At 41.7% G+C, this 25,372-nt stretch overlaps 2 protein-coding genes across 3 annotated transcripts in view; one reads left to right on the top strand and one right to left on the bottom strand.

Annotated features, from left to right (window-relative positions):
* KLHL3 (kelch like family member 3) overlaps positions 1–25,372 on the top strand; it is a 256,432-nt gene that overhangs the window by 51,571 nt on the left and 179,489 nt on the right. The gene's annotated exons all lie outside the window — the stretch shown is intronic.
* On the bottom strand, positions 22,027–23,358 carry LOC109392934 (neuropeptide Y receptor type 6-like). The gene has a single exon (XM_019661657.1). It carries the CDS (start codon positions 23,356–23,358, stop codon positions 22,243–22,245), a length of 1,116 nt encoding a protein of 371 aa, XP_019517202.1. The 3' UTR covers positions 22,027–22,242.

Raw genomic sequence — 25,372 nt, 5'->3', positions numbered from 1 at the left:
GGCGACTCATGGCAGCCCAGCTCCAGGTTGAGCTGTTGTTCAGCATCTTAGCTGTGGAGGGCAGTGTCACTGGCCCTCATATGTGGGATCCGAACCGGGCCCTCTGGCATCCCAAGCGAGTTCTTAACCATCGCGCCACTCGGCCGGCCCTCTTATCCACTCTTAAAATTATCTCTTTCCCTCCCCTACTGAATCACCCCAAGGTGCCTCTGGCTACCCAAGTAAGTTGTCCTGCTACTATTTCCTGAGCTGTCAGGCTCCTTCTTTTCATCCATGCATTTACCCCCAGTCTCCCTAAATGCAATTTTGACCCACTGTGGTTCTGCCAGCCCGTCTTAAAGGCTAATCTTTGATAACCAATTCTAGTGAGTTCCAGTAGTTTAATTGGTTAATATTTACATTTAAAGGTCATCTAGACCTTTAGTTCCTGTTTGTTTATTTAAGGTACAGCTCGAATATATAATCTTATTTATTCAATGATAATTTCTCTAGTGGTACCATGAATCATATGCTGTGCTAGGTGCTAGGACACAATGAGTAAGACCTAGTTCCTGCCCTTTGGAGCCTCACAGACTTACAAACAAATACAAGTTGATATCACACAAATACAGTAAAGGAGGTGTGAACCAAGGCTCTGAGCACTCAGTGGAGAACAGCTAGGAGGACCTGGGGCACTCAAGAAAAGAGACCTTTGTGATGTCACTAAAGGAGAAATAGGAGTAAAACAGTTTGAGAAGGTGAAAGGAATCTCATGCAAAGAAAACAACATAATCAAAGGTACAGAGATAACTAACAACATCCATTGCTATTTACTAAGTCTTTTCTATGGGCCAGGCAGAAAGCTAGGTGCTTTGCATACATTATACCACTTGACTCTCAAAACAGCCTTTTAAAATGAGTATTCCTATAATCTCCACTTTACAGATCAGGAAACTGAAGCTTGGGGAAGTTCTCTAGCTTGCCTAAGGTTACCTCGTGTCAGAACTGTGATTAGAACCAAGATCTATCTGATTCCAACACCTGAACTCTGAATTCTTAAATTACTGAAGAAAAAATGTTAAGAATATGGTAGGGTGAGACCAGGAAAAGTAGCAGCAGGAAAGAAGGCAGACAAGGTTTGAAAAGGCCAGAGTTGGGCTGGCCGAGTGGCTCAGTGGTTAAGAGCTGGCTTGGGACACCAGAGCGCCCCGGTTCGGATTCCACATATGAGGGCCAGTGACACCGCCCTCTACAGCTAAGATGCTGAACAACAGCACAACCTGGAGCTGGGCTATCGTGTGTAGCCGAGCGGCTGGCACCTGGTATGAGCTGCGAAGAGCCCCCGTGAGCAGCCGTCCAGAAGCTGGCGACTGATCTGCCTCACCTGGGAAGAGCGCAATGATGGTGCCAACTTGGGCCAGTGAAGCAACGTCCTCCACAACTAGACTGAAGAACAAAAAGGACAGCAACTTGTCTGTTCCCCTTCCCCCAATTTCCCAGCACTGTTCCCATCCCCCAATTCCCCAATAAAAATCTTTAAAAAAAAAAGAAAAAAAGAAAAGGCCAGAGTTTTAGGTGTTATAGATCTGTGAAATTGTTCTTTATCCACTTCTTTCCCCAGTCCCCTAACCCCCCAGCCAGAAGGAAGTCTTATTTTTCCCTCTTGGCCCCTAATCACTTAATATTTTTATCTCACATGCACTATGTTCTCTCCTTATTTCCCTCTGTTTACCACTAGGCAGCAAACTTTTTTTGGGGGGAGCAGCCATGGTCATTGGTTACACATTGCTTTCATGCTACAATGGCATAGTTGACTCTTAAGGAGGGCGCAGCTCACAGTGGCCCATGCGGGGATCCAACTGCCAACCTTGGTGTTATCAGCACCATGCTCTAACCAACTGAACTAGCCAGTCACCCCCCAAGGCAGCAAACTTTTTTTAATTGGGGCATTGGGGAAGGGGAACAGCCAAGTTGTTGTCCTTCAGTCTTACTTGTGGAGGGCACAGCTAGCCCAGCTCCAAGGCAGCAAAGTTTTAGTTAAAGGAATATCACAGTGCTCTACTCACTTAGTGAATGAATGAATGAATGAATAAAGGAATACTATGGTGGTGGAAGGTTTAGGCATTAGACTTTGCAATTCTATATAAAAAGGTTATGATTGCCTTAGAGAAATAGGAAATTCTCAGATGAATTTTAGGTCATTTCTATATGCCAGTTGGTAAGTCATATATAACTCCAGCATTGTCCCTCTCATTTCAGTAAGCATGACCTTATAGGATAAGCCAACTAGACTTCCCATCAAAACTTGTAAAAATTTTAGGATGAGTCACAAAATATTACAAGCTCTAACCCAGGGACAGAGCAGCACTCCTAGTAGTCCTTAATGATTTCTGGAGGCTCTGGCTCCCTTGCCTGGGATCCATGTGGTTTTCGGCAGTTAGCTATAAATAAGTCTTGAGCCCCAATGGGTAGGCTGGAGTTGGGGAGCAGAGAGAGGCAGAGAGCTGGAGAGGCCTAGAGATGTTAACCAAGAATGTACAAAACAGGCAGGTAGGAATCCAGGCTTATCTGGATGCGTTTTTCTGTAGACACGCAGCATGATTGGGGGCCTGTCTGTGGCCAGTTGTGTCTGCAGAAGCAATTGAGCTTCCCTCTTCCTAAGCCTCCCTCTCTGAAATTCCTAGGCCTAGAGCATACCTAAACCTGTTTCATCCCCACCTCTACGTAGTAGAGTGAATGAATCGCCTGATTTAGAGTCAGGAGATGTGGGTTCAAGTCCTGACTGCCAGTTACGTAACTGTAGGCAAGTCCTTTTGTCTGAGCTTTGGTTTCTTCTAGGGTAAAATGGAGTTATACCTCCTTCCCACCATTCCACAGAGTTGCTGGGAGAATGAAATGAGATAATGGAGTTGAAAGTTTTTTTTTGAATTATCGAGCTCTGTGTAACTGTAAGGGTGGAGGAGGATGTGGTCTGAGGGGGATTTGGACTGGGGGACCGAGATGAAGGAAACCCTTCTTTCTAAGCTGCCCAGTGTGCCACAAGGTGGCAGCAGGATCCTATCTTTGCTCCTGTCTTTGGAATAGGAAAAAAAAAAAATGCTGCATTGCTATATTCTGCAAAGGTGAAGAGGATTTATTCCTTTATCACTACCTGCATTTCTCCCCACATTCTTCAACTCCATATTAAATAATTTATCAAAGGACTCATTTTTTTTACACACTAATTAAAAACATTTTAATAAAAATACCATTGCTTTGGGCCGGCCGAGTGGCGCGATGGTTAAGAACTGGCTTGGGACGCCAGAGGGCCCCGGTTCGGATCCCACATATGAGGGCCAGTGACACTGCCCTCCACAGCTAAGATGCTGAACAACAGCTCAACCTGGAGCTGAGCTGCAATGAGTCGCCGGCAACGGCATAGGCTGCAGCCCCTGTGGCAGTGGGTTGCCATGGGCTACTGTGTGTAGCCAGCAGCCAGCGTGAGCGGCCAGCAGCCGCAGTGAGCGGCCGTCCAGAAGCTGGCGACTGATCTACCTCGCCCGGGAGGAGTGCAATGATGGTGCCAACTTGGGCCAGTGAAGCAGCGTCCTCTACAACTAGACTGAAGAACAAAAACGACTGCAACTTGTCTGTTCCCCTTCCCCAATTCCCCAATAAAAATCTTAAAAAAAAAAAAAATTGAGCTCTGAGCAACAGCGGTTTAAAAAAAAAATACCATTGCTTTAATTATGCATAACAATATAAAATGCATGTAAATAATTAGCTTGTTATTATAGTTGAATATGAAACTTCATAGGCAGGATAAAGGGTATTAAGTCAACTGATTTTTTTTGATATTCATATTATTTTATGTTAACTTCAGGTTTATAGCATAATGGTTAGACATTTATATAGTATTTTAAGATGTGATCTCCCTGACTAGTCTAGTACCCACCTGGTACTATACATAGTTATTACCATATTATTGACTATATTCCCTATGCTTTACTTCCCTGTGACTATTTTGTAACTACCAATTTGCATTTCTTAATCCCTTCACCTTTTTCACTGTGACCCCAACCCCCTCCCACCTATCACCTTGATAAATCTAGTACCCATCTGATACCGTACATAGTTATTATAATATTATTGACTCTATTCCTTATGCTATATCCTACATCCCCATGACTACTGTGTAACAACCAATTTGTACTTCTTAATCCCTTCCCCTTTTCACCCACCTCCAATCCCCCTCCCATCTGGCAACCATCAAAATGTTCTCTGTATCTATGAGTTTGTTTCTGTTTTGTTTGTTTATTTTGTTCTTTAGATTTCACACATAAGTGAAATCATAGGACATTTGTCTTTCTCTGTCTGATTTACTACATTCAGCACAATACCCTCTAGGTCCATCCATGTTGTTGCAGATGGCAAGATTTCATTCTTTTTTATGGCTGAGTAATATTCCATTGTTTATATGTACCACTTCCTCTTTATCCATTCATCCATTTGGGGACACCCAGGTTGCCTTCATATCTTGACTATTGTAAATAATGCTGATACATGTGTCCCCTTGAAGTACTGTTTTGGGTTTCTTTGGTTAAATATCCAGAAGTTGGATTACTAGGTCCTTCTTTGTCTCTTGTAATAGCCTTTGTTTTAAAGCTTATTTTGTCTGTGGAGATGTGAAATACAGTATAGAGAATATAGTTAATAATGTTGTAATGACTAAGTATGGTGTTAGATGGGTACTAGATTTATTGGGGGATCACTTCATAAGTTATGTAAATGCCTAACCACTGCACTGAGCACCTGAAACTAATATAAAGTAATGTTGAATGGCAACTATAATTTAAAAATATATATATAGTCACAGGGTGTAAAGTACAGTATAGAGAATATAGTCAGTGGTATTGGAATAGCTGTGTACTGTGTCAGATGAGTAGTAGCCTTGTTGGGGTTATCACTTTGTGAGGGGAGTAAATGTCTAATCATTATGTTATTTTGTACACCTGAGAGTAATAAAAAAAAAGAATGGGACTCACATATAAAATGATATAACAAGTGAAAAAAGAAAATGAAACACATTCTGAAAAAAAAAAGTGTATTTTGTCTGGTATAAGTATTGCTACTCCAGCTTCCCTCCCTGCCATCTCCATTTTCATGAAATACCATTTTCTGTCCCTTTGCTTTCAGTCTGTGTGTATCTTTCCATCTGAAGTAAGTCTTTTGTAGGCAGCATATGTATAGGTCTTATTTTCTTATCCATTTAGCCACCCTATGTCTTTTGATTGAAACATTTAATCCACTTACATTTAAAGCAATTATTGATAGATATGTGGTTATTGCCATTTTATTATTCATGTTATTGATTTTTTTCTTTTTCTTTTTTTGTCTTAAAGAGGTTCCTCTAAGATTCTTTGTAATACTGGTTTGGTGGTGATGAACTACTTTAGCTTTTTCTTATCTAGGAAGCTCTTTATTATTTATTTATTTATTCTAAATGATAATTTTGCTGGGTAGAGTAATCTTGGTTGTAGGTCCTTACTTTTTCATCATTTTGAATATTTTGAGCCAATCCCTTCTGATCTGCCAAGTTTCTGTTGAGAAATCAGCTGACAGTCTTATGGGAGCTCCCTTGTAGGTAACTAACTGCTTTTTTTTTTTTAAGATTTTATTGGGGAGTTGGGGGGAGGGTAACAACGTTGGGGAATTGGGGAAGGGGAACAGACAGGTAGACAAATTGCTGTTTTGTTCTTCAGTCTAGCTGTGGAGGTCGTCGCTTCACTGGCCCATGTTGGTATGATCATTGTGCTCTTCCTGTGTGAGGCAATTGGTCACCGGTCGTTCGTCGGCCACTCACAGTGGCTCCCGGTAGCTCACACCAGCTACCAGCCGCTCACGCTGACTGCCAGCCACTCACATAGCTCATGGCAGCCCACTGCAGCCCTGCTGCAGCCTACGCCGTCGCCGGTGACCCACAGCAGCCCAGCTCCTGGTAGAGCTTTTGTTCATCATCTTAGCTGTAGAGGGCAAGCGTCACTGGCCCTTAATGTGGGATCCGAACCGCAGCCCTGCTGCTCAGAGCTGGTGCTCCCAAGCGAGCTCTTAACCAGCTGAGCCACTCGGCCGGCCCCTACCTGCTTTTCTCTTGCTGCTTTTAAGATTCCTTCTTTGTCTTTAACTTTTGGCATTTTAATTATGATATGTCTTGGTGTGGGCCTCTTTGGGTTCATCTTGTCTGGGACTTGCTGCAACTTCTGGGCTGGAATATCCATTTCCTTCACCAAATTAGGAAGTTTTCCGTTATTATTTCTTCAAATAGGTTTTCAATTCCTTGCTCTCTCTCTTCTCCTTCTGGTACCCCTATGTTGTAAATGGTGGTATGCTTGATGTTGTCCCAGAAGCCCCTTAAACTGTCTTTATTTTTTTTGGATTCTTTTTGCTGTTCTTGATTGGGTGTTTTCTGCTACCTTATCTTCTAAATCGTTGATTTGATCTTCAGCTTCACATAATCTGTTGATTCCTGCTAATGTATTCTTCATTTCAGTTATTATATTTATTTCTTACTGGTTCTTTTTGATGTTTTCTATCTCCATTTTTATGTTTCCTGTCTCTTTTTTGAAGTTCTCCCTGAAATCATTGCGTATCCTTATAACCAGTGTTTTGAACTCTGCATTTGGTAGATTGCTTGTCTCCGTTTTGTTTAGCTCTTTTTCTGGAGCTTTGTTCTGTTCTTTTATTTGGGACATGTTTCTTTGTCTCCCCATTTTGGCTGCCTCCCTGTGTTTGTTTCTATGTATTAGGTAGGGCTGCTATTCTCCTGGTCTTAGTAGAATGGCCTTGTGTAGTAGGTGTCCTGGGGGACCCAGTGGTGCAGTCTCCCTGGTTACCAGAGCTGGGTGCTCCAGGTTTGTGTTTTTGGTGGGTTGTGTTTGCCCTCCTGTTGTAGTTGAGCCTTGGTTGCTGTTTGCATGTCAGTGAGAGGGATTGACCCTCGGGCTCATTGGTGGTGAGAACTGGCCATGACTACAGTGGAGGAGCAGTGGTGCAAGGGCTGACCCTACAGGGTTGGCTTTAGTGGGGCTCTGGTGCTTGTCCAGTCTGCCCTTTGGGTGTGTTGTCCTTGGAGGCAGCCAGTTGATGCTCTGGCTTGGTCTGAAGCTGGCTACTGGGCATGCCAGCCCCGGGGTCTCCTGGGAGGGGACCCGTGCAGGCCAAGTTCAGCTGTAGCCTGTGCCGTGCTCGGGGCCACCTGGCATGAGCCACAAAGCAACCCATAGATGGCCACTACCTACGCTGTGCTTGGAGGTGCCTGGAGAAACTGAGCCACGAACCAAGGCTGGCTGTCACTAGTGCCAAACTTAGGGCTGCTCAGCCAGAGGTACAGGACATGCCAAAGACAGATGCTTCTTGTTTGGGTTTTGTGAACCTTTGAGAGATTTTAGGAAAGTCTGCAGCATCAGCCAAGATAGACCATTTGTACGAAAATCCACTGGAAGCAGCTAGGGTGTGCCTGAAAGTTGGGTGGGGCAGGATCTCAGAATTACCAGGGCAGGGTGAACAAGCGGTGTTAGCCAGGTTGATGGAGACTCAGATATGGTGGTCACCTGTGTTTGCATGCTGGGAGTGGGGCGGTCTCAACAAAGAAACAGTGGCTTCCACCAGCTCCTCTTCCGGAGAAAGGTTCCCCAATCCAGCCCTTGCCTTGAAGCCAGATAACTCAGTTCCTCCCCAAATATCCCTGGAGCCTTTTGAGCTGCTGCCCCAGTGCTGGAGCTCATAGTGAGTGAGTTAGTCAGTGAGTAAGTCCATGTGTGGGCTCTTTAAGAGGAGCACCTGGGACTATAGCTGCCTTCCGGCTCATGCAGCCACAATCTCCACTGGTTTTCCCAGCCAAAAGTTATGGGGACTTCTCTCCCTGACACTGAAGCCCTGGACTGGGGAGTCTGGTTTGGGGCTGGGGCCCCTCGCTCCTTCAGCAGTGACCTCTGCAGCTAAGATATCCCTCTAATTTTTAATGGTCACATGTGGGTGTGAGACCAGTCTGTTCTGCATCTCTGCCCCTTCTGCTAGTCTTGAGGTGTCTTCTTCTGTATGTCTTTAGTTTTAGGGCTTTGGTTTAGCTAGACTTCAGGTGATTCTCAACGATGGTTGTTCTGTAGCTTAGTTGTAATTTTGATGTGGTCGTGAGAGGAGGTAAGCACAGTGTTTACCTACTCTACCATCTTGACTGGAAATCAAAGGACTTACATTCTTAAATTAAAATCCCAGGGCACTTTCCTTACTGTTGAAGTTAAACCAGCCCTGGTAGGTTTGGGTTAATGGTTGCAAACCTGTTCTGGGCTTTGGGCTTTCTTTCATACAACCATTGCCGTCTTGGGATTTCACTGCTGTCAACTCCAAACTCACTTTTATTTTTATCCTTGAACCAGAGCTCTAGTGGATCTGGCAAACCACCTAATCCAACTCTTCATTTTCAGAAGAGGAAACTGAGACAGAGAGAAGAGAAATAATTTTTCTAAGATTAAACAATCAGTTCATTAAGACTCCAAACCAGGTTTCTTCCTGTGGGCTCAGTTCCTTTGCAAATGCGAGTATTTTCAAGGTATTTTGGAGGCTTGAAGCAGCTTTGTTTCTCTCAGTGGTGAGCATTTTGAGGGCTTTCTGAGGCAGAAGGAAATAGGAGACCTCTCTGTACATTTGAAAACTCTTTTGAAGAAGAGTTACCAGAAGCATCTGATCAGGAATCCCCAAGTATTTGAAAGCGAGGCCTTAGAAGGTCTCAGGTATGCATGCTAGAAGGATTGCAACAGATAGTGCCTCAGGAGAGATTGAGAATTGTTTTAAGGGCTGCATTTCAGTATATGGGCTTTTTGTGTTAGGCTTGACTTCCCAATTATGTTTTTCTCAGAGGCACAGGTTAAAATGAGACCATTCTCAGTATACTGCAGCCTATGGCAGAAGGCAAGAATGAGGGAAGTCAGCCTTAAACATTTGCTATCTTATACAGGGCATTCTCTGTACGGAAAAGTCCACGTAAAGGTGGCAGAGTGGTAGAATAAAAGAATGTGGACTTGAGAGCGCAACAGATACTGATCGAAAGCCTGCCCCAGTTACTTACCTTTATAGGCAATTTTTATAAATCTCAGTTTTCTTATCTATAAAATGGGTATAATAATATCTACCTTATTATGTAAGGTAATCTTGGACAAGTTATTCAACCTTTGTGTAGCTCGACAATATTGTCCATAAAATGAGGATAATAGTAAAATTAAAAGCCCAGCTTCATAGGTTTTTTTTTTTAAAGATTTTTATTGGGGAATTGGGGGGATGGGAACAGCACTGGGGAATTGGGGGAAGGGGAACAGACAAGTTGCTGTCCTTTTTGTTCTTCAGTCTAGTTGTGGAGGACGTTGCTTCACTGGCCCAAGTTGGCACCATCATTGCGCTCTTCTTGGGTGAGGCAGATCAGTCGCCGGCTTCTGGACAGCCGCTCACTGCGGCAGCTGGCTGCTCACGCTGGCTGCTGGCTACATACGGTAGCCCATGGCAACCCACTGCAGCAGGGGCTGCAGCCGTCGGGGGCGACTCACGGCAGCCCAGCTCTAGGTTGAGCTGTTGTTCAGCATCTTAGCTGTGGAGGGCAGTGTCACTGGCCCTCATATGTGGGATCCGAACCGGGGCCCTCTGGCGTCCCAAGCCAGTTCTTAACCATCGCGCCACTGGGCCGGCCCTTCATAGGTTTTATAGTGATTAATGTTATTAGCTAGCACCATGCATGATATATAATAAGCACTTGGAAAGGATTAGTTATTTTTGTTGTGTTATTATTACTACCACCATAGAGGGGTGTTGCGAGGATTAAATGAGACTATATGTAGAGGTTTTAAAGAGAATAGGCACTTAATAAGATGGTATTTATTTTTATTTATATAAAATATAATTAATATATTTTTTATTATATTAATAAACAATTTATTTTATTAATAAATAAATAATTTATTTTTATTTATATAAAATATAATTAATATATTTTTTATTATATTAATAAATAATTTATTATATTAATAAATAAATAATTAATAACCACAATGATGTAAATAGTATTCACAGTAAATGAACCTGCTTACTTCATGATCTAAGTACAGGAGTATTAGTTAGGTATTTGTTTTATGTTTATTCTTATTCTATTATTTGAGGATAATTCTTGGCTTTTTGAATTGTAGATTCATCTTCTTTTCAGTAATCTGAAGGCAGTAATAATGATTAACATTTATTGATCCCTCACTATGTGCCAGACCCTGTGCTTTATGTATATTGTCTCAGAAGGGTTCAGTAACTTGCTTATGTCCATGCATCTAGCAAGTGATAAACTGAGATGAGAACTCAGGCAGTCTGATACCAGAGTCTGCTATCTTGACTATTTCTTACTATTCTTCCTGCCTTTAAAAATGTTTATCATAAGGAGATTCCATTTCGTAGCAGTAGAATTACAGTATCTTGGAGCCAAGAGGTATTTAAGAATTCATCATGGATTTATAATATATATCAGGTGTAATAAAAATGTTCAAAACCTTTGACCTGACAGATCCATTTTTAGGAATCTATCCTAAGGAAATAATCCAAAATACAGTCAAAGTTTTATCACAGTGTAATTTAATCATAGTGTCATTTATAATATGGAAAACTTTAAAGCAATCTGAATATCTAATCACAGAAATGATGAGTCAAATATTGTATATCTACTTGATGAACTATTATGCAGCTCTTAGTAATTATAAATAGTGATGCTGTTGGCTTTGTAAGAAAAAAGATGCTGTATGTGAACCCATGAGAAGATAAATAACAAGTATGTTTTTTTCTTTCTTGAATACTAATCTTTAATTTCTTCACTTGGGCAAGATTAATAGGACAAAGGAATTGTCAGACCTTTTATATATTAGGATTTGAGGAATTTGGGTAATTCCTGCAGGTTGAATCTTCTCCTGCTGATAGGAGGTCTCTAGTTAATGTTTTCTTCACTCAGCAAGTAGATATGGCTCCATGCTGGACACTCAGGGAGAGTCAAGAAATGGAAAGGCCTGAATCTGTGGGTGATGTGCCAACAGTTTTATTAGAGATAGGCTGGCCGAGTGGAAGCAGAGTACCACGTGTAGAATTAGAGAAGGGGTGGGCTGCAGGAGTAGATGATTCTGTTCACATGCTGAGGGGGCTCTAAGACTGGGGGCTCAGGGCTGTGTGAGTCAGAGCTGCTGTGGGAAGGCTCTTGAGGGGAGCTGAGCCTTGGACTGCACCTTGAAGGAAATTATGGATCAAAACTGGTTACTTTCCAGACCAGAGGAAGAACACCATAGAAAAAGGCCTGGAAACTGCAGTGACCATATGCTGTGGACAAAATAAATGAAGGTTTTAACTGGAGTGGAAGATCAAAGGGTGAACTTAGCTTTCCTTTGCTTTTTAATAATACAAGATCATTACAACATACATAGCATAGATCATTAAAACAATTAAAACACATAGTGGCTGATCATTTTGTCGTGGCTTTCTGGCCCACACTCAAGAATAGTGAATTTTATTTTCTTGACCATTTTTAGGAATGTGTGTGAGGTAGGTGCTGTGCCAAGAAGGTAAGAGTCAGGACAAAAAAAATATAACTTAGAATGGAAAAAGCCTTTTCATTGTGCTGGGAAGAAGCTATAAAGGAATGCTTCTGTAACTTACTGAGTGCTTCTACGAGCCCCAAAGTGGGGACCACCCGGAGCAAACCGGAGATTCACGAGAAGAATCAAGGCTTCTGGGCCAGTCAGGAATGCTGTCAGCCTCAGAACTTTAGAAAATGAAAAATGATCGAATGATAGTCAAGCACTGATAGAATGATGATTGTTTTCATTTATAAAAGGAAGAATGATAATTAGGAGATTGTATAAAGCCCTTCAAAAATCCTTCGAAAAAGCTACAGGATTTTAAGATACCAGTAACTCCAGATCTGTTGTGGTAGAAACTTCTGCTATTCACCCATATCTGGTTCTCTTCTTTTTCTGGGTACACTGGAGGATTATATTTCTGCATCCCTTGCATTTTGGTAGGAACATGTGAATAACTCTGGCCAGAGAGCTGTGAGTGGAATTGATGTGCATTGTCACTTTCAGACCAGAGCATTACATTGCTGGTACGAGATTCTAGCTCTCCCTGTCCTTGCCTTAGTAACGGAAAAGGTCATGCATTCCACATGGTATAGCTACAAGATGTTGGAGCCTCTTTATCTTGAGTCCCTGAGTGATTATGTGGAGCAGAACCCCCCCTGCCCCCGCATCCCAGACCTTGACCAGAGAGATTTGGTGTTGTTTGTTACCATGGCACATACTAGCCTATCCTGACAAATATATCCATTCTGCTCCATTTCTCTCCTTATTTTTCTCTCCTTTCTTGGGACTTAGAAGAAGCTTGTATTCACCCCCAGGGAGTGGAGTGAGTTGTAGAGGTAGATTTGGGAGGGAGGGGATAAGTGAAAGTGTGGATTTAGCTGGCAATAGTGACTATAGAATTGCTTCAAGGTGTGTGTCATGAGGCAGGAGAAGAAGGAAGAAGGGAATAAACAGATATCGGTACAGATTGTTCATCATCTCTGTGGGTGTCATATCTGTCTTGGGGAGATGATGTGCTACAGATGCTGCTATCTGCAACGATTTCCCGATGTCCACCCCTTGACCTACCTGCAGAGTTCTTCTCCTGAGAAGGCTGTGAGTAGTGACTTAGCAGAAAGAAAATGAATCTGGAAAGCTTGACAGTAAAATAAATCGATGATCAGTGGTGGAGGCTGAGGTTCTACTGGCCCTGACCCTGGTTGTCCCTAGAATTGCTTTGAAGACTCAATATGGAGGAAAAAGTCAGCTCATCCAGCTCCTTTTCATGTGAAATTTCTGTGAATTTGAGAATCCTCAGTCATTAGTCACTAAATTTAGCTCAGAGAATAAATATTGTTATAATGTCATTTACTCCAAAAATATTTCTCAACAGGAGTCAGAAGCCAGCCTCCTTGATTTAGTTCTGTCACTGACTAGCTTTGAGGTGGAGAGCAAGTCACCGTCCCCCTCTGAGCCTTAATCTTCCATATAAACTGTTTCAGCTCTGATTTTCTGAAGTTCTGAGATGAGAGAAGGTAGAAAAATGTTCCTGATTTGGGGGTTGAGAATTTGCAAGGGGAGAGAGGGAAGAGAGTTAACACCAATCCATGCTGTACGTTTTGGCTCCTCTTCCTGTCAGAGCGATTATCGATTCCTCCCCCAGAGGATGGTGACAGTGCAGTGTGTACATGAAATTGCAGTGTGTACATGAAATTGCTGTAAAGCTTCTTCCCCGGAAGGTGAAAGTGCCTTGAGAACCTGGTTTCATCTCTCTGCTTCTCCTGTGTCTGTCATAGTTTTTGCTACCAAGTAGATGCTTAATAAATATTGACTTGAATTGGAGTGGGTACTTTGTGTTTCTTCTTAAAAAAAATGTTTGCAGCTTTATTGAGGTATAGTGACATACAATAAGCTGCACATATTTAAAGTGTGCAATTTGATAAGTTTTGATATACATATACACCTATGAAGCCATTACCACAGTCAAGATAATGAACATATCCATCACCCCTAAAAGTTGTCTCTTGTCCTTATGTAATACCTCTGTTCTGCCCTCCATCTTTAAAGAACCACTGATTTGCTGTCTGTCACTATGGATTAGTTTGCATTCTCTAGAATTTTATGTAAATTGTATGCCCTTTTATGTAAGTTGTCCTCTATGTCCTTTTTATGGGGGGGGGGTCTGGTTTCTTTCAGTGAAATTTTTTTGAGAGCCTTTCACGTTGTAGCCTGTATCAATAGTTCATTTCTTTTTATTCCTGACTAGTATTCCATTATATACATATACCATGGTTTGTTTATTCATTCACCTGTTAATGGACATTGGATGTTTCTGGGTTTTAGCTATTACACATAAAGCTGTTGTGAACATTCATGTACAAGTCTGTGTATAGGCATATGCTTTTATTTCTCTTAGGTGAACATCTAGAAGTAGAATGGCTACATCAAATACTTGTCTGTTTAACTTTTAAGAAACTGTCCAACTGTTTTCTAAAGTGGTTGTACCATTTTAGATGCACCCTTCCCCCCCCCCCAGCAGCTTATGAGGGTTCAGTTCCTCCACATCCTTGCCAACTCTTGGTATGTGTCAATCTTTTTAATTTTAGCCCTTCTGACAGGTGTGTACTACTTAGTATCTTATGGTTTTCATTTAGCTTTCCCTGATAGCTAATGAGCATGAGCATCTTTTCATGAGTTTATTTGCCATCTGTATATCTTTGGTGAAATGTCTCTTAAATTTTTTTTGCCCATTCAAAAAATCAGGCTGTTTTCTTTACTATGTTTTCAGGGTTCTTTATATATTTTGCTCACAAGTCTTATATCAGATATGTGCTTTGCAAATATTATCGTCCACTTTGATTGTGTTTTCATTCTTTTAACAGTCTTTCACAAGCAGAAGTTTAAAATTTTGATGAGATTGAGTTTATCAATTTGTTCTTTAAAGGACACTGAAGCACTGAGGGGGTTAAGTGTCATGCTTAGGGCTACAAAGTAAGTCCTTGGAAGAGTTGGGATGAAGGCTCCTGGCTTCCAGGGACGTTCTTTGACAGTCCATGTCCCACCAACACCAGAGAAAATTTTATTGTAGGTTTAAACAGATGAGCAAGTGGATGCATCTCAGAAGGATGAGTAAATATCTGAGCTATGTGAGCTGATTCCCACCAGTTGCTTGTCCCTCCATACAAGACTGTGGGTTAGGTTCCACTGAATTATCGACTTGTGAGCCATATTCCAGGCTTGTTCTACCAAGCTAGATGCCCAGTGTTTTTATTAGGCTCCCAAATGAGATTTAACATCTGTTTCTGAGAGCTCCTTGGCTGAATTTCTTCCAGGATCAACTCTGAAATCCTGATTTTGTACTTCTTTTATCAATCAATTTCTGAAATCAGAGAGAAAGGGTGTTTTCAGAAGACATATGGGTAAAGGAGGGCTTTGTGTGAAAATTTTCATGTGTCGCATGGTTATGGCAGGCGTGATTTAGCTTATACCTCTCTCTCTAGGAGCCCACAATGCTACTGCTGAAGTTCCTTATCAGTTTGGGGTGGCTGAGAGCATGCTTATTCTGTGTAATGTAATGACTGGGTACCATTTGGATACCTATTTTCCTGGAAGGCTTTCCTCTGAACAGACTGGCAGGGCTCAGTGGTAGCAGATAGAGCTGTTGGTCGGTGCCAGTCAGGGATGCTGGGCCTCAACTACAGCTTTGCAAATTTACCAATTTGTATAATCTTTGTCAGTGATCAGGTACCCCTGGGTTTCCTGGAGGAGCTAGGGAATTACATTCTGATGCAAACCATAGTCCCACTGTGCCTCTTTCTAAACACTTAACCATATTGTAATTGCCTGGATTACTTACAGTCCTCAAACAGTACATTCCTCAAGAGCAGGGACCCAGCTTTACTGTCTACCTGCAAAGTCTAGCACAGAACTTGACAGGTACTCCGTAAATGATAGTTGAATGGTGAGTGAAAGAGGATGAGCTTTTTTTTAAAAGATTTTTATTGGGGAGTTGGGGGGATGGGAACAGTGCTGGGGAATTGGGGGAAGGGAAACAGACAAGTTGCTGTCGTTTTTTAGTCTTTAGTCTAGTTGTGGAGGACGTTGCTTCACTGGCCCAAGTTGGCACCATCATTGCGCTCTTCCCAGGAGAGGCAGATCAGTCGCCGGCTTCTGGACGGCCGCTCACTGCAGCTGCTGGCTGCTCACGCTGGCTGCTGGCTACACACGGTAGCCCATGACAACCCACTGCAGCAGGGGCTGCAGCCTACGCCGTCACCGGCGACTCACGGCAGCCCAGCTCCAGGTTGAGCTGTTGTTCAGCATCTTAGCTGTGGAGGGCAGTGTCACTGGCCCTCATATGTGGGATCTGAACCGGGGCCCTCTGGCGTCCCAAGCCAGCTCTTAACCATCGCGCCACTCGGCCGGCCCGAGGATGAGCTTTTAAGCTGGACGGATCAGGATTTACCAACTGTGTGACTTGAGGCAACTTGCTTAACTAACAGTTTTCTCATTTGTAAACTTAGTAACATTATCTACCTATAAGAATATTTTTAGAATTTAGTGAGTTAATGAGTGGAAGGACAAGATGAGTGACAGATGGCTTTTTGAACTCTGATTCAGTAACACAGCTTAGAACACAGAATTAAAAAGACGTTAAGTGCATCACCAGCCTCATCTCTGCCTGACTAAATCCTAATCATCTTTTGGATCTCAGTTTAAAAATTATTTCTTCCAGGAAGATTCCTTTTCTACCTCCTGTCCTCGTTCTCCCCCAAAACAGGTTAGTTCCTTCTGCTAAGTGCCTTCATAAAAATATTATTCTTAATATAGTACTTGTCACAATTTACGTTTAAAAATAAGTATCATTTCTGATAGACTGTAAACTCCATGAGGGCAGGGAATTATGTAAAACTTGCTCACTATTGGTTTTAATCACATGGTCAGTGCTTAAAATATTTATTGAATGAGTGATGCATTTTACAGATAAAGAACTGGAAGCTTAGTAAGGATAATCAGTTTGCCCAAACTGTAAGCCAGACCCGTGTCTCTTGACTTCTTGTACCACAGCTACCTCATGAACAGGCACTTTAGATTCTTTCTTTCTCTTTCTTTCTTTCTTTCTTTCTTTCTTTCTTTCTTTCTTTCTTTCTTTCTTTCTTTCTTTCTTTCTTTCTTTCTTTCAAGTTTTTATCTCTTTGTCACCCATTTGAAAAAAAATTATGCAAATAATACATGTTTTTAGTAGAATATTTAGAAAATACAGATAAGCAAATAGGCAAAAAGAAAGACAGAGGAAGAGTAGTTAGAAGGCAAGATGGAACAAGGAAGAAAGAAATAGAGATAGGTCACCCAAAAGTCTTATCACCTGGGGATAAACACTGTTAACATTTTAGAATAGTTCCTCTCAGACATTTTTTAAGTGTTGTGCAGAAGTGTGCGTGCACATGTCTTTATTTTTAAATTGCAGAAAATACCAAGGTGTAAAACTTGAATTGCCCAGGAGACTGCAGTGTGGCACAGTATCTAGGAGTCAGGGACTCCTGTTGCAGTAAAAAGGCAGATCTGGGATCCCAGGATGAGGAGTTTTTAAATCACTAATTCAACAACTTTTGCTTTAGGTCTTATGTTCCCTTAGTGGAGAAGACTTTGAAAAAGACCAAGTTCTTCCCTGCCTTGGCCTTTTAGAGAGAGTCTAGTTTTGCTTCTAATAGAGTCATACTGGGGCCCACTCTCTGGGAGGCTGGTTGTCCTGGAAGATGGGCTTTTCATTCCTAAAAGCTTCTTGTTCCAAAAACCTGTCAACTTAGTTAATCGGAAGTTAATAGAGCATTTTCTTCCAGTCCTAGGACCGTCCCGGTTAGGTGACTCTCATTAACACAGCTCTTATTGGCAAATAACACTTGAGCCATGAAAGTACACTTTGCCCTTGAGCCTCCCCTGGAACCAGGGTGCATTTGTGTTTGTCTTCCTGCCAGGGCAAGTTTCCTGTGCGCTGACTTCAGATGGAATTTGGCATTCTGCATCTTCAGGTACTGAGTCCTAGGAGTTCAGGCCTCACTTACTCTTCAGGTCCACATGCCACTTCCAGGCAGAGAGTTGTTCTCCCAGATCTATTCTACATCTAGTTTGCAAATATTAATTGAGCCCCTACTTTGCGCCTGGTGCTATACGTGGCACTGGAGCCATTACAGCGACTGAAGACTCTGTCCCTATCTTCAAGGAGCTCGTGTCTGGTGGAGCAGGCACACATGTAAATAGACCTTGGTGGTTTTACATGGTGGGTGTACAGAGCAGTGACTACAGGGTTCCTAACAGCCCTAGGGGATCAGAAGAGGTTGTTAAGAAACATTTATGCTGAGTCTCGAAGGACTCAGGAATTGGCAGCTTGTTGACATTGCTATAATCTTTGTGTAATTAGGATTGTGTCTTTATACTCTCATTGGATAATTAATAAAACATAGGTTTGAAAACATTCAGGCATTCAGTAAGTAATTACTGCCTAGCTTGTTTTTTAAGAAGTAACTTTTAAAAATCTATATGTGTTAAATGCTTTATCCTTGTCTAGTCCTATCTTAAATATTCTAAGAGGGCAGTCGGGGGCTGGTATAGAAGGAATAAAAAATGTAGGTCACAGCTTCGGAAATTTCAGTATAGTTGAGAAGAACATATTTATCTACCTAAAATAGAGAACAGCAGGCGACAGTAAGTGACCAGATGAAAGATGCATGTTCCCATCACCAGCACCACATATCCTTTCACTTCTCCCACAGGGGAAGCGCGAGCCCAGCCTCAATAAGGAGTTTGATTTGGGCACAGAAACGGGCCTTCCGTAGCCCACTGGAAGTATTCGTGGTCGTCTTTCTCCAGTTTATTGCATGAGCACATGTACTGCATAGGTGACTTCAGGGAGGATTTCAGGAATTCCCGGTCATATAGTCTTGAAATATTCTCCTCAGCCCCCTCATCTAGTGTCTGTCCTCCTCTCTTCCCAGTATTTCTCACTTATCGGTATAAAGATACACTGAGTCCTCCTTTAATATTAACTCTGCTTTCAGTTACTCGCAGCTCTCCTTTTGGCAGTTTTCAACCCAGCCAGATGGAAAGCCTTCAAAATCAAGACACGGAATTACCCCTCTGGTGTATTGTAAACTCTTTAAATCCTCAGCTCCATTGTAAACTCTTTAAAGCTGTGTCTTACACTTTTCCTGTACCTAACGGGGTGCTAAGTACATAGTAAGAACTTACTGTATTTTTCTTGATTTATTATTCTACAAAAACAAAGCTTACCAGAAGAGAGACTGACTCTTTTCGTTGGGCTGATGAACTGTGCTGTTTCTGCTTAGTAAAGCGGGTGCAGCTTCTTTGAGCTGAAGCCTGATGCATGTTGCTTTGTCAGCTTATTTATACCTTTTTCAGAATGTCACATTTTTCATTGCAGACAAATGGGAACTATACACATTTAAACCACGTTTGGGTATTTTTTATATTGAATCATTTATGTTGTTGATTCTGTTAGACATTGTCTGGGTGTAACTCCTGAGGGATCTTTAGAAATAAGCAGAGAGAAAACTTAAGGGACTCATTGCAAGCTGTTTTTAGCACTTCTTCCCAGCTCTGGTTCACTGAACAGACACATTCAGAATAGTGAATTGGTTAATTTGTGAGGGCATAAATATTTATTCATCTCACTAATAGTTCTCTTTTCTGGAAACCTTTGAAGATATGAGACATTACTCTCAATCCAAAATGATTTGAGGTCAGGGGTAGAGGAGCAGATTTTGAGCTACTGACTAGAGGAAACTGTGTCCTAGGGCTGTATGTCAAGCATCCAAAGTTCCAATCTCAGATAGATTCCTAGAAGGGAGAATACAGGCCCACCTGGCAACTGGGGAGAGGCAAGTGAGAAAATGAGGCCTTTTTAATTCACCAAGTGGCTCAACAGTAGACCATATTGGTGTGAACCATCCCCAAACACTGCAAAAACAGGAAATAAAGTTGACTTTCCTTGTTTCCTCTCAAAAATGAGTTTTACCCGGCACTGGGCCCCAACAACACTTGGTTTCTATTTCCATTATACCTTCTTAAGTAGCTGTTTATAAACCTGTGCTCTGCTACTTGTCAGAATGTAAGCCCCTTAAGGGTAAAGACATTCATTAAAAAGTGCATTTAGCTCAAGAGTGTGAGCTCTGAGCAACAGCGGTTTGAGTTCTGACCTGAGCTGAGCTGCCGCTGAGCTGCCAACAGGTGGCAGGATGGCTCAGCTTAAAAAAAAAAAAAAGTACATTTAATTCACTACTATTTTTTTTTAATTGGGTAATTGGGGGATGGGAACAGCACTGGGGAATTGGGGGAAGGGAAACAGACAAGTTGCTGTCCTTTTTGTTCTTCAGTCTAGTTGTGGAGGACATTGCTTCACTGGCCCAAGTTGGCACCATCATTGCGCTCTTCCCGGGTGAGGTAGATCAGTTGCCGGCTTCTGGACGGCCGCTCACTGCGGCTGCTGGCTACACACAGTAGCCCATGGCAACCCACTGCCATAGGGGCTGCAGCCTACACCGTCGCAGGCGACTCACGGCAGCCCAGCTCCAGGTCGAGCTGTTGTTCAGCATCTTAGCTGTAGAGGGCAGTGTCACTGGCCCTCATGTGGGATCCGAACCGGGGCTCTCTGGCCTCCCAAGCCAGCTCTTAACCAACACGCCATTCGGCCCACCCAATTCACTACTTTTTTGAGGTAAAAAGAAACACAAGAACGACTCTTATTGGTAATTATATCATTAGTGACTTTTGTTTCACTAAAGCTCAAGAAAGGTTTAGAAGAAAAGATAAAACAGTTTTATAGGAGAAGGAAATAGCTCTTACCATGGAGCCAGAAAGAACACCGTAATATTTAATCATAGATTGGAAATCTCTTCTGAATGTTCAGGGTTGGGACCAGGGTTAGAGGAGCCTGGGTGTATTGTGGGGGTGAGTGGAAGGCGTGGTACACAGAGTTTGATGAAAGCCCTTTCCTGCTTTCAGTCACTTAATCAGAATCATTTTAGCAATGGAAACTAGAATCAGTATATCTTTATCAAGTAAGTAAAATATTACATTGTATTAATTATTGGCCTTAATTATAGGACTAATAATCACTATCTGTCAGAAGAGAGAGGAGAAGTATCAAGGAAGAGTTGACTGCTTTCTGGGCTAAGGGGCTACACTCCTGTATCTTTAGGATTCGAAGCTGACACCATTTGAAATTGGTTTTTAGATGAGAGTTTTTATTTGCAGCTAATATTGTGAGACTGTTACATTTTATTTCATTTTGTTACCTTGCAGTGCTTTTGTTGTTCATTTTTCGCAAAAATGATATAACAGAAAGAATAGAAATTCTGAAGAGAAGGAAAAGATAGAGAAGGAGAGGGGGCAATAAAGGGAGGGTGGCAGAAAGAGAAGGAAAGGGAGAGAAAGATCTTTCAGGAGAGAAAAACATGAGGGCTAATGTATAAGAAAAAAACATAATAGAAAAATCATTTAGAAGAAAAGATAAAACAGTTTTATAGGAGAGAAACATTACTTTTTATTCAAAAGAAAGAAGAAAATGCAGTTACATTTTAAACATACAAGTAAGATGCAGTTCAAATTTAATAGTATAAGGGATATTTATTGGATGAGATAAAGCGGGTCATGATTTAGTAGAAGTCACTGAGCTGATGGCTATTTGAACAGTAGCTGAGTATTCTTTATGAAAGCAATCTAACTGATTCTTCAATATAAGAACTCTGTGGGGATGAAGAATCATTTTTAAATGTTTAAGTCAGAAGATTTAAGAAAGGTTTTAAAAAACCTGGAGCTAATTATAAAAGTGCTGTTGGTGGTGTTCCTTAGACCCAGTGCTAGAGTCATAATGACCTCTACTTAATATACATAAAGAATTAAGGAGAAAAAGCCATTTTGAAATGAAAGCTCTGTTTACATTGGCCATTAACAAGATTGTTACTGTGATTTCTTGTATAATTGGAGTGTGGCTAGTTCCAGTGCTGCTAATAGCATTGTTAGGGAAGAAAATGTGTTGTTATCATAAACTAGAGAATCTGATTCAGGCATTGGAATTAATGATAATTACAATACTTAGTTTAAATGTTAAGTTAAAACCATTCCTTTAACTTGCAATCCAAACTTACTTTGTTTGCTAATTAATAAATTATGGTGGGAGCTTTCCAACTTTGTTAATTAATTGAATAGTTACATGTTTGAAAGTTTCAATATCCATATCTGCAAGTGAAATTGCTTCAACACTAAGGAGGTATAGCATTGTTTTTATTAGGCATATCATTAGCAATAACTTTTGTGGATATTCCACTGAATAATAGTATCTGGGAACATTGTTCCCCACCCATCAATGCTGCTTGCTTCCCTTGCTTTTTCACTGTTATTCTTTGCTACAAATGATGGCAACTAAGTTGTTTGAGTTATGAGAGTTAGTCTCCTAAGAAAAAAGGGATGGTGTATGTGTGTGTGTGAAATATGACACAGGCAGGTCTGTCCTAAAGCAGAACTGAGTAGCATACAGTTGTTCTTTTTTTGGTTCTGGCGTTTTCGTTATGCATCTTGCCCTATCACCAGCCATTGCCTCTCCATCTCCCATTCAAGAAAGGCTTTAGTATTATAACAATTTTTAGATACCTGTTGATGTAGGAGCCAATCTTAATGATCCCTTGGATTCATCTGTGTGTATAGTGGAGATGGCAATATTTTCATATCTTTCCTGAGATGTAAAGCACCAGCAGTGGTGAATAAGCACCACTAAGTCCTTCTGGAAATTTTTGTTGAGAAAGCCATAAAAGAGAGGGTTTATACATGTGGAAACCATAGCTACCAAGTGGCAAACTACAAATATCAGGTCATGGTGGCAGCTCATCAGCACCTCATGATACCAGTCAAAGATGACATTAAAGATGTTCAAGGGCAACCAGCAGACTCCAAAGGTTACCACAATGGAGATCAACACTGTGTTGATCCTCTTGTTCTCACTGAGCCGGCTTTCACTTTCCCTCTTCCTGTCTACTTTTCCGTTTCTCCTACGGAGGCAGATAACAATCTTCAGGTAGCAGATGAGGATGAAGCTCAGAGGGACACAGTACTGGAGCATAAACAGGGAGGTGGTAAAGAGGAGCTGGTTCATTTTGGAAGGCCAGTTCTCCACACAGGCCACGCGGTGTGGGTAGAGGTCAGTGGGAAGAGAGAGGTTGTGGAAGGGCTCATCAGTGAGGTGGTAGGACAGGAAGAAGGGAAGCGACAACATGAGGGAAAAGAGCCAAATTAGTGTGATACCCCAGTAGGCGTGAGATGCACTGGGCTTCCAGCCACGAGGGTTCACAATCAGCTGATACCTTTCAACAGCAATTAACACAAGTGAGAATATGGACACCGAAATGGAGACACTCTGCACATAGGAGGTGAGTTTGCACATGATATCCCCAAATATCCAGTGGTCCATCAGAGTGTAGATGGCAGTAAAAGGGATGCACATGACACATACCAAGATGTCAGAGAAAGAGAGATTGGCAATCAGTATGTTGGTGACATTCTGAGTTTCTGTCTGCTTCTTGAAGATGATAATGATGAGAGAGAGGTTTCCGAAAAGGCCCACGATTAAGACCACAATGTAGGCTATGAGTAATAGGAGCAAGGCTAGAGAAGGGGGTCGACAGGCCTCAAAGTAGGAAAATGCAGAGTTGTTGCTGTTTGCATTGGTTCTGTTAGATGCTGGATGATTTAGAGAAAGTTCCATTTTGTCGGGGTTGTAAGAAAGCTTTTCTAAGCTTCCTTGTATTGTGAGTGGATATTTTGACCAGCAGTTCTTGGGAAGTACTTTGCTCTGAGGCTTCCAATGAGTAATTAGTAGGGTTTAATCTTCCTTGATCTTTGTGCTTGATGGAAATGCATGAATGACTTGACAATGCTCTTGAAATCCTAAAAAATTAAACATAACCCAGAATATTAATGCAACTTCTTAACAACCCGGACAGTTCTATAGGTGGGACAGTGTCCCTGAGAGAACATAGCTATGCAGAGGGCCTCTCTATGTCTTTGCCCTCCTCTCATCTCAGGGTGCTTTTCATGTTCCTCCAGCATAGTCTTTAGAGCTAATGAGTAAGGAAATATGATGGCATTCTGATAACTGTGTAAGGCAGCCCAAATACACATTTCCATCCCCATCACCTTCTGTCTTATGTGAGTGTGCTGTGCTGTGGAAGCCAGAAGTACTGTTTGAAGTTGAGTTCCAATTGGAGTATCGCCACTTGATATCTGCATGACTTTGACATAAATCAGTTACCCTTTCTGTTCAGTTTTCTTACTTATAAAATGGGGATAAACAATGACTTTTCAAGTCTTTGTGAGGATTAAATCAGATTATGCAACTGAATCTGTCCCTCAGCCCAACATAGAGCACATAGTAGGTGTTCAGGTTATGGGTGCTGAATAAAATGTGTCAGCCCCACTGCCCAGAGATAGTCTGTAGTCCTTAGTCTGGGGGCTAGAATCACAGGTCATTCCTGCAGTGGACTAGCATATGACGCCTCCTTGTACTTCTTCCAGTCTCGGGCTGCTCAGGAAGTTTATGGGTACATGGCTCAGATTCTGGAGATCAAGGCAAGGTAGCTAGTGCCTAGTGAGCTATTACTCAGAATTAACTTTATTTAGAAAGCATTCTCCAATTCTCCCTCTCTCTGGGTCCCTTACTCTGACTTCCAAGAGAAAGGGGGGCCCTGATCCTATGGCTCAACATGGCTTAAGGTAATTGTATTCAGTGGAACTATTCCTACCGGGATACACAACAGGTACAATGAACCCCCCGCCATTCTAAGTGCTGAGATTTCTGGCCCAAAGAGGACACATAGAAAGAGGCAGAGGAAAAAAAAATACCGCATTATCTTGGTTTATTCTTTAGAAATTTGAGGAAAACAACATGAATAACATTACTAAAGGAAGCTGAGCAATAGGAATGAAAGAGAACGAACTTTTATTTGCTCTTTGAAATTACCCTGGCCTGCTCTCACATTCTCTCTCAGTTCAAAAGGCTCAGCAGATTCTTATTGGAAAGAAATCACCTTAAGAATACCTGTTAATGTCTGTTGTGGTTTTAACAATGGATACCACAGTGAGGAACACCATAAAAACACCACAGATGAATAGAAACTGTTGATAAAGACAGTATATTTTATAAAGGAAGATGCAAGGAAATGATCTGTGGCTTAGATGTGATGCAGTGGTAAATAGAAAGAGCAAAATTTAAAAACAGTGGTATTTGCAGTGAAGGTTTAAGGCTTGGGTGATTCAGAGGTTTGACAGACCTCAAGTTCACAAGTTGAAGGGGAATGTAAAGGCCAATTTAAGCTCTTTATGACAGTCAGTGGCAAGAGCTGTAAACAAGACATAGAAAGCTTTGATTGTTCAGTGGAGACCTTTTACCAAGCAAGCTTCACTTGGAGGAAAAAAGGAATGAAAAGGAAATAGGCAATAACTACATATACAGGTTGGTAGGCTAGAATGTCCAGCTGCTAACTAGCTGTTTGATTTGGGGTAAGTCAGTCCCATTCTCTGGGCCCCAATTTCTTCATCTTTAAAATGAAATTTTAAAAATGGCCTCCCTGTTTTACACCTTGGTATAAACATGAATGAAATAATATATTTAAAACATTCTATAGGGTCGGCCGAGTGGCGCGATGGTTAAGAACTGGCTTGGGATGCCAGAGGACCCCGGTTCGGATCCCACATATGAGGGCCAGTGACACTGCCCTCCA

Source organism: Hipposideros armiger, unplaced genomic scaffold, assembly GCF_001890085.2.
Source record: "Hipposideros armiger isolate ML-2016 unplaced genomic scaffold, ASM189008v1 scaffold_11, whole genome shotgun sequence".
Taxonomy (NCBI): domain Eukaryota; kingdom Metazoa; phylum Chordata; class Mammalia; order Chiroptera; family Hipposideridae; genus Hipposideros; species Hipposideros armiger.
Note: the sequence above shows the minus strand (reverse complement) of the source record. Positions and strands in the feature narration are given on the sequence as shown.

Coding starts and splice junctions, on each gene's coding strand:
- LOC109392934 (XM_019661657.1), bottom strand. CDS start 23,358: ATGGAACTTTCTCTAAATCATCCAGCATCTAACAGAACCAATGCAAAC.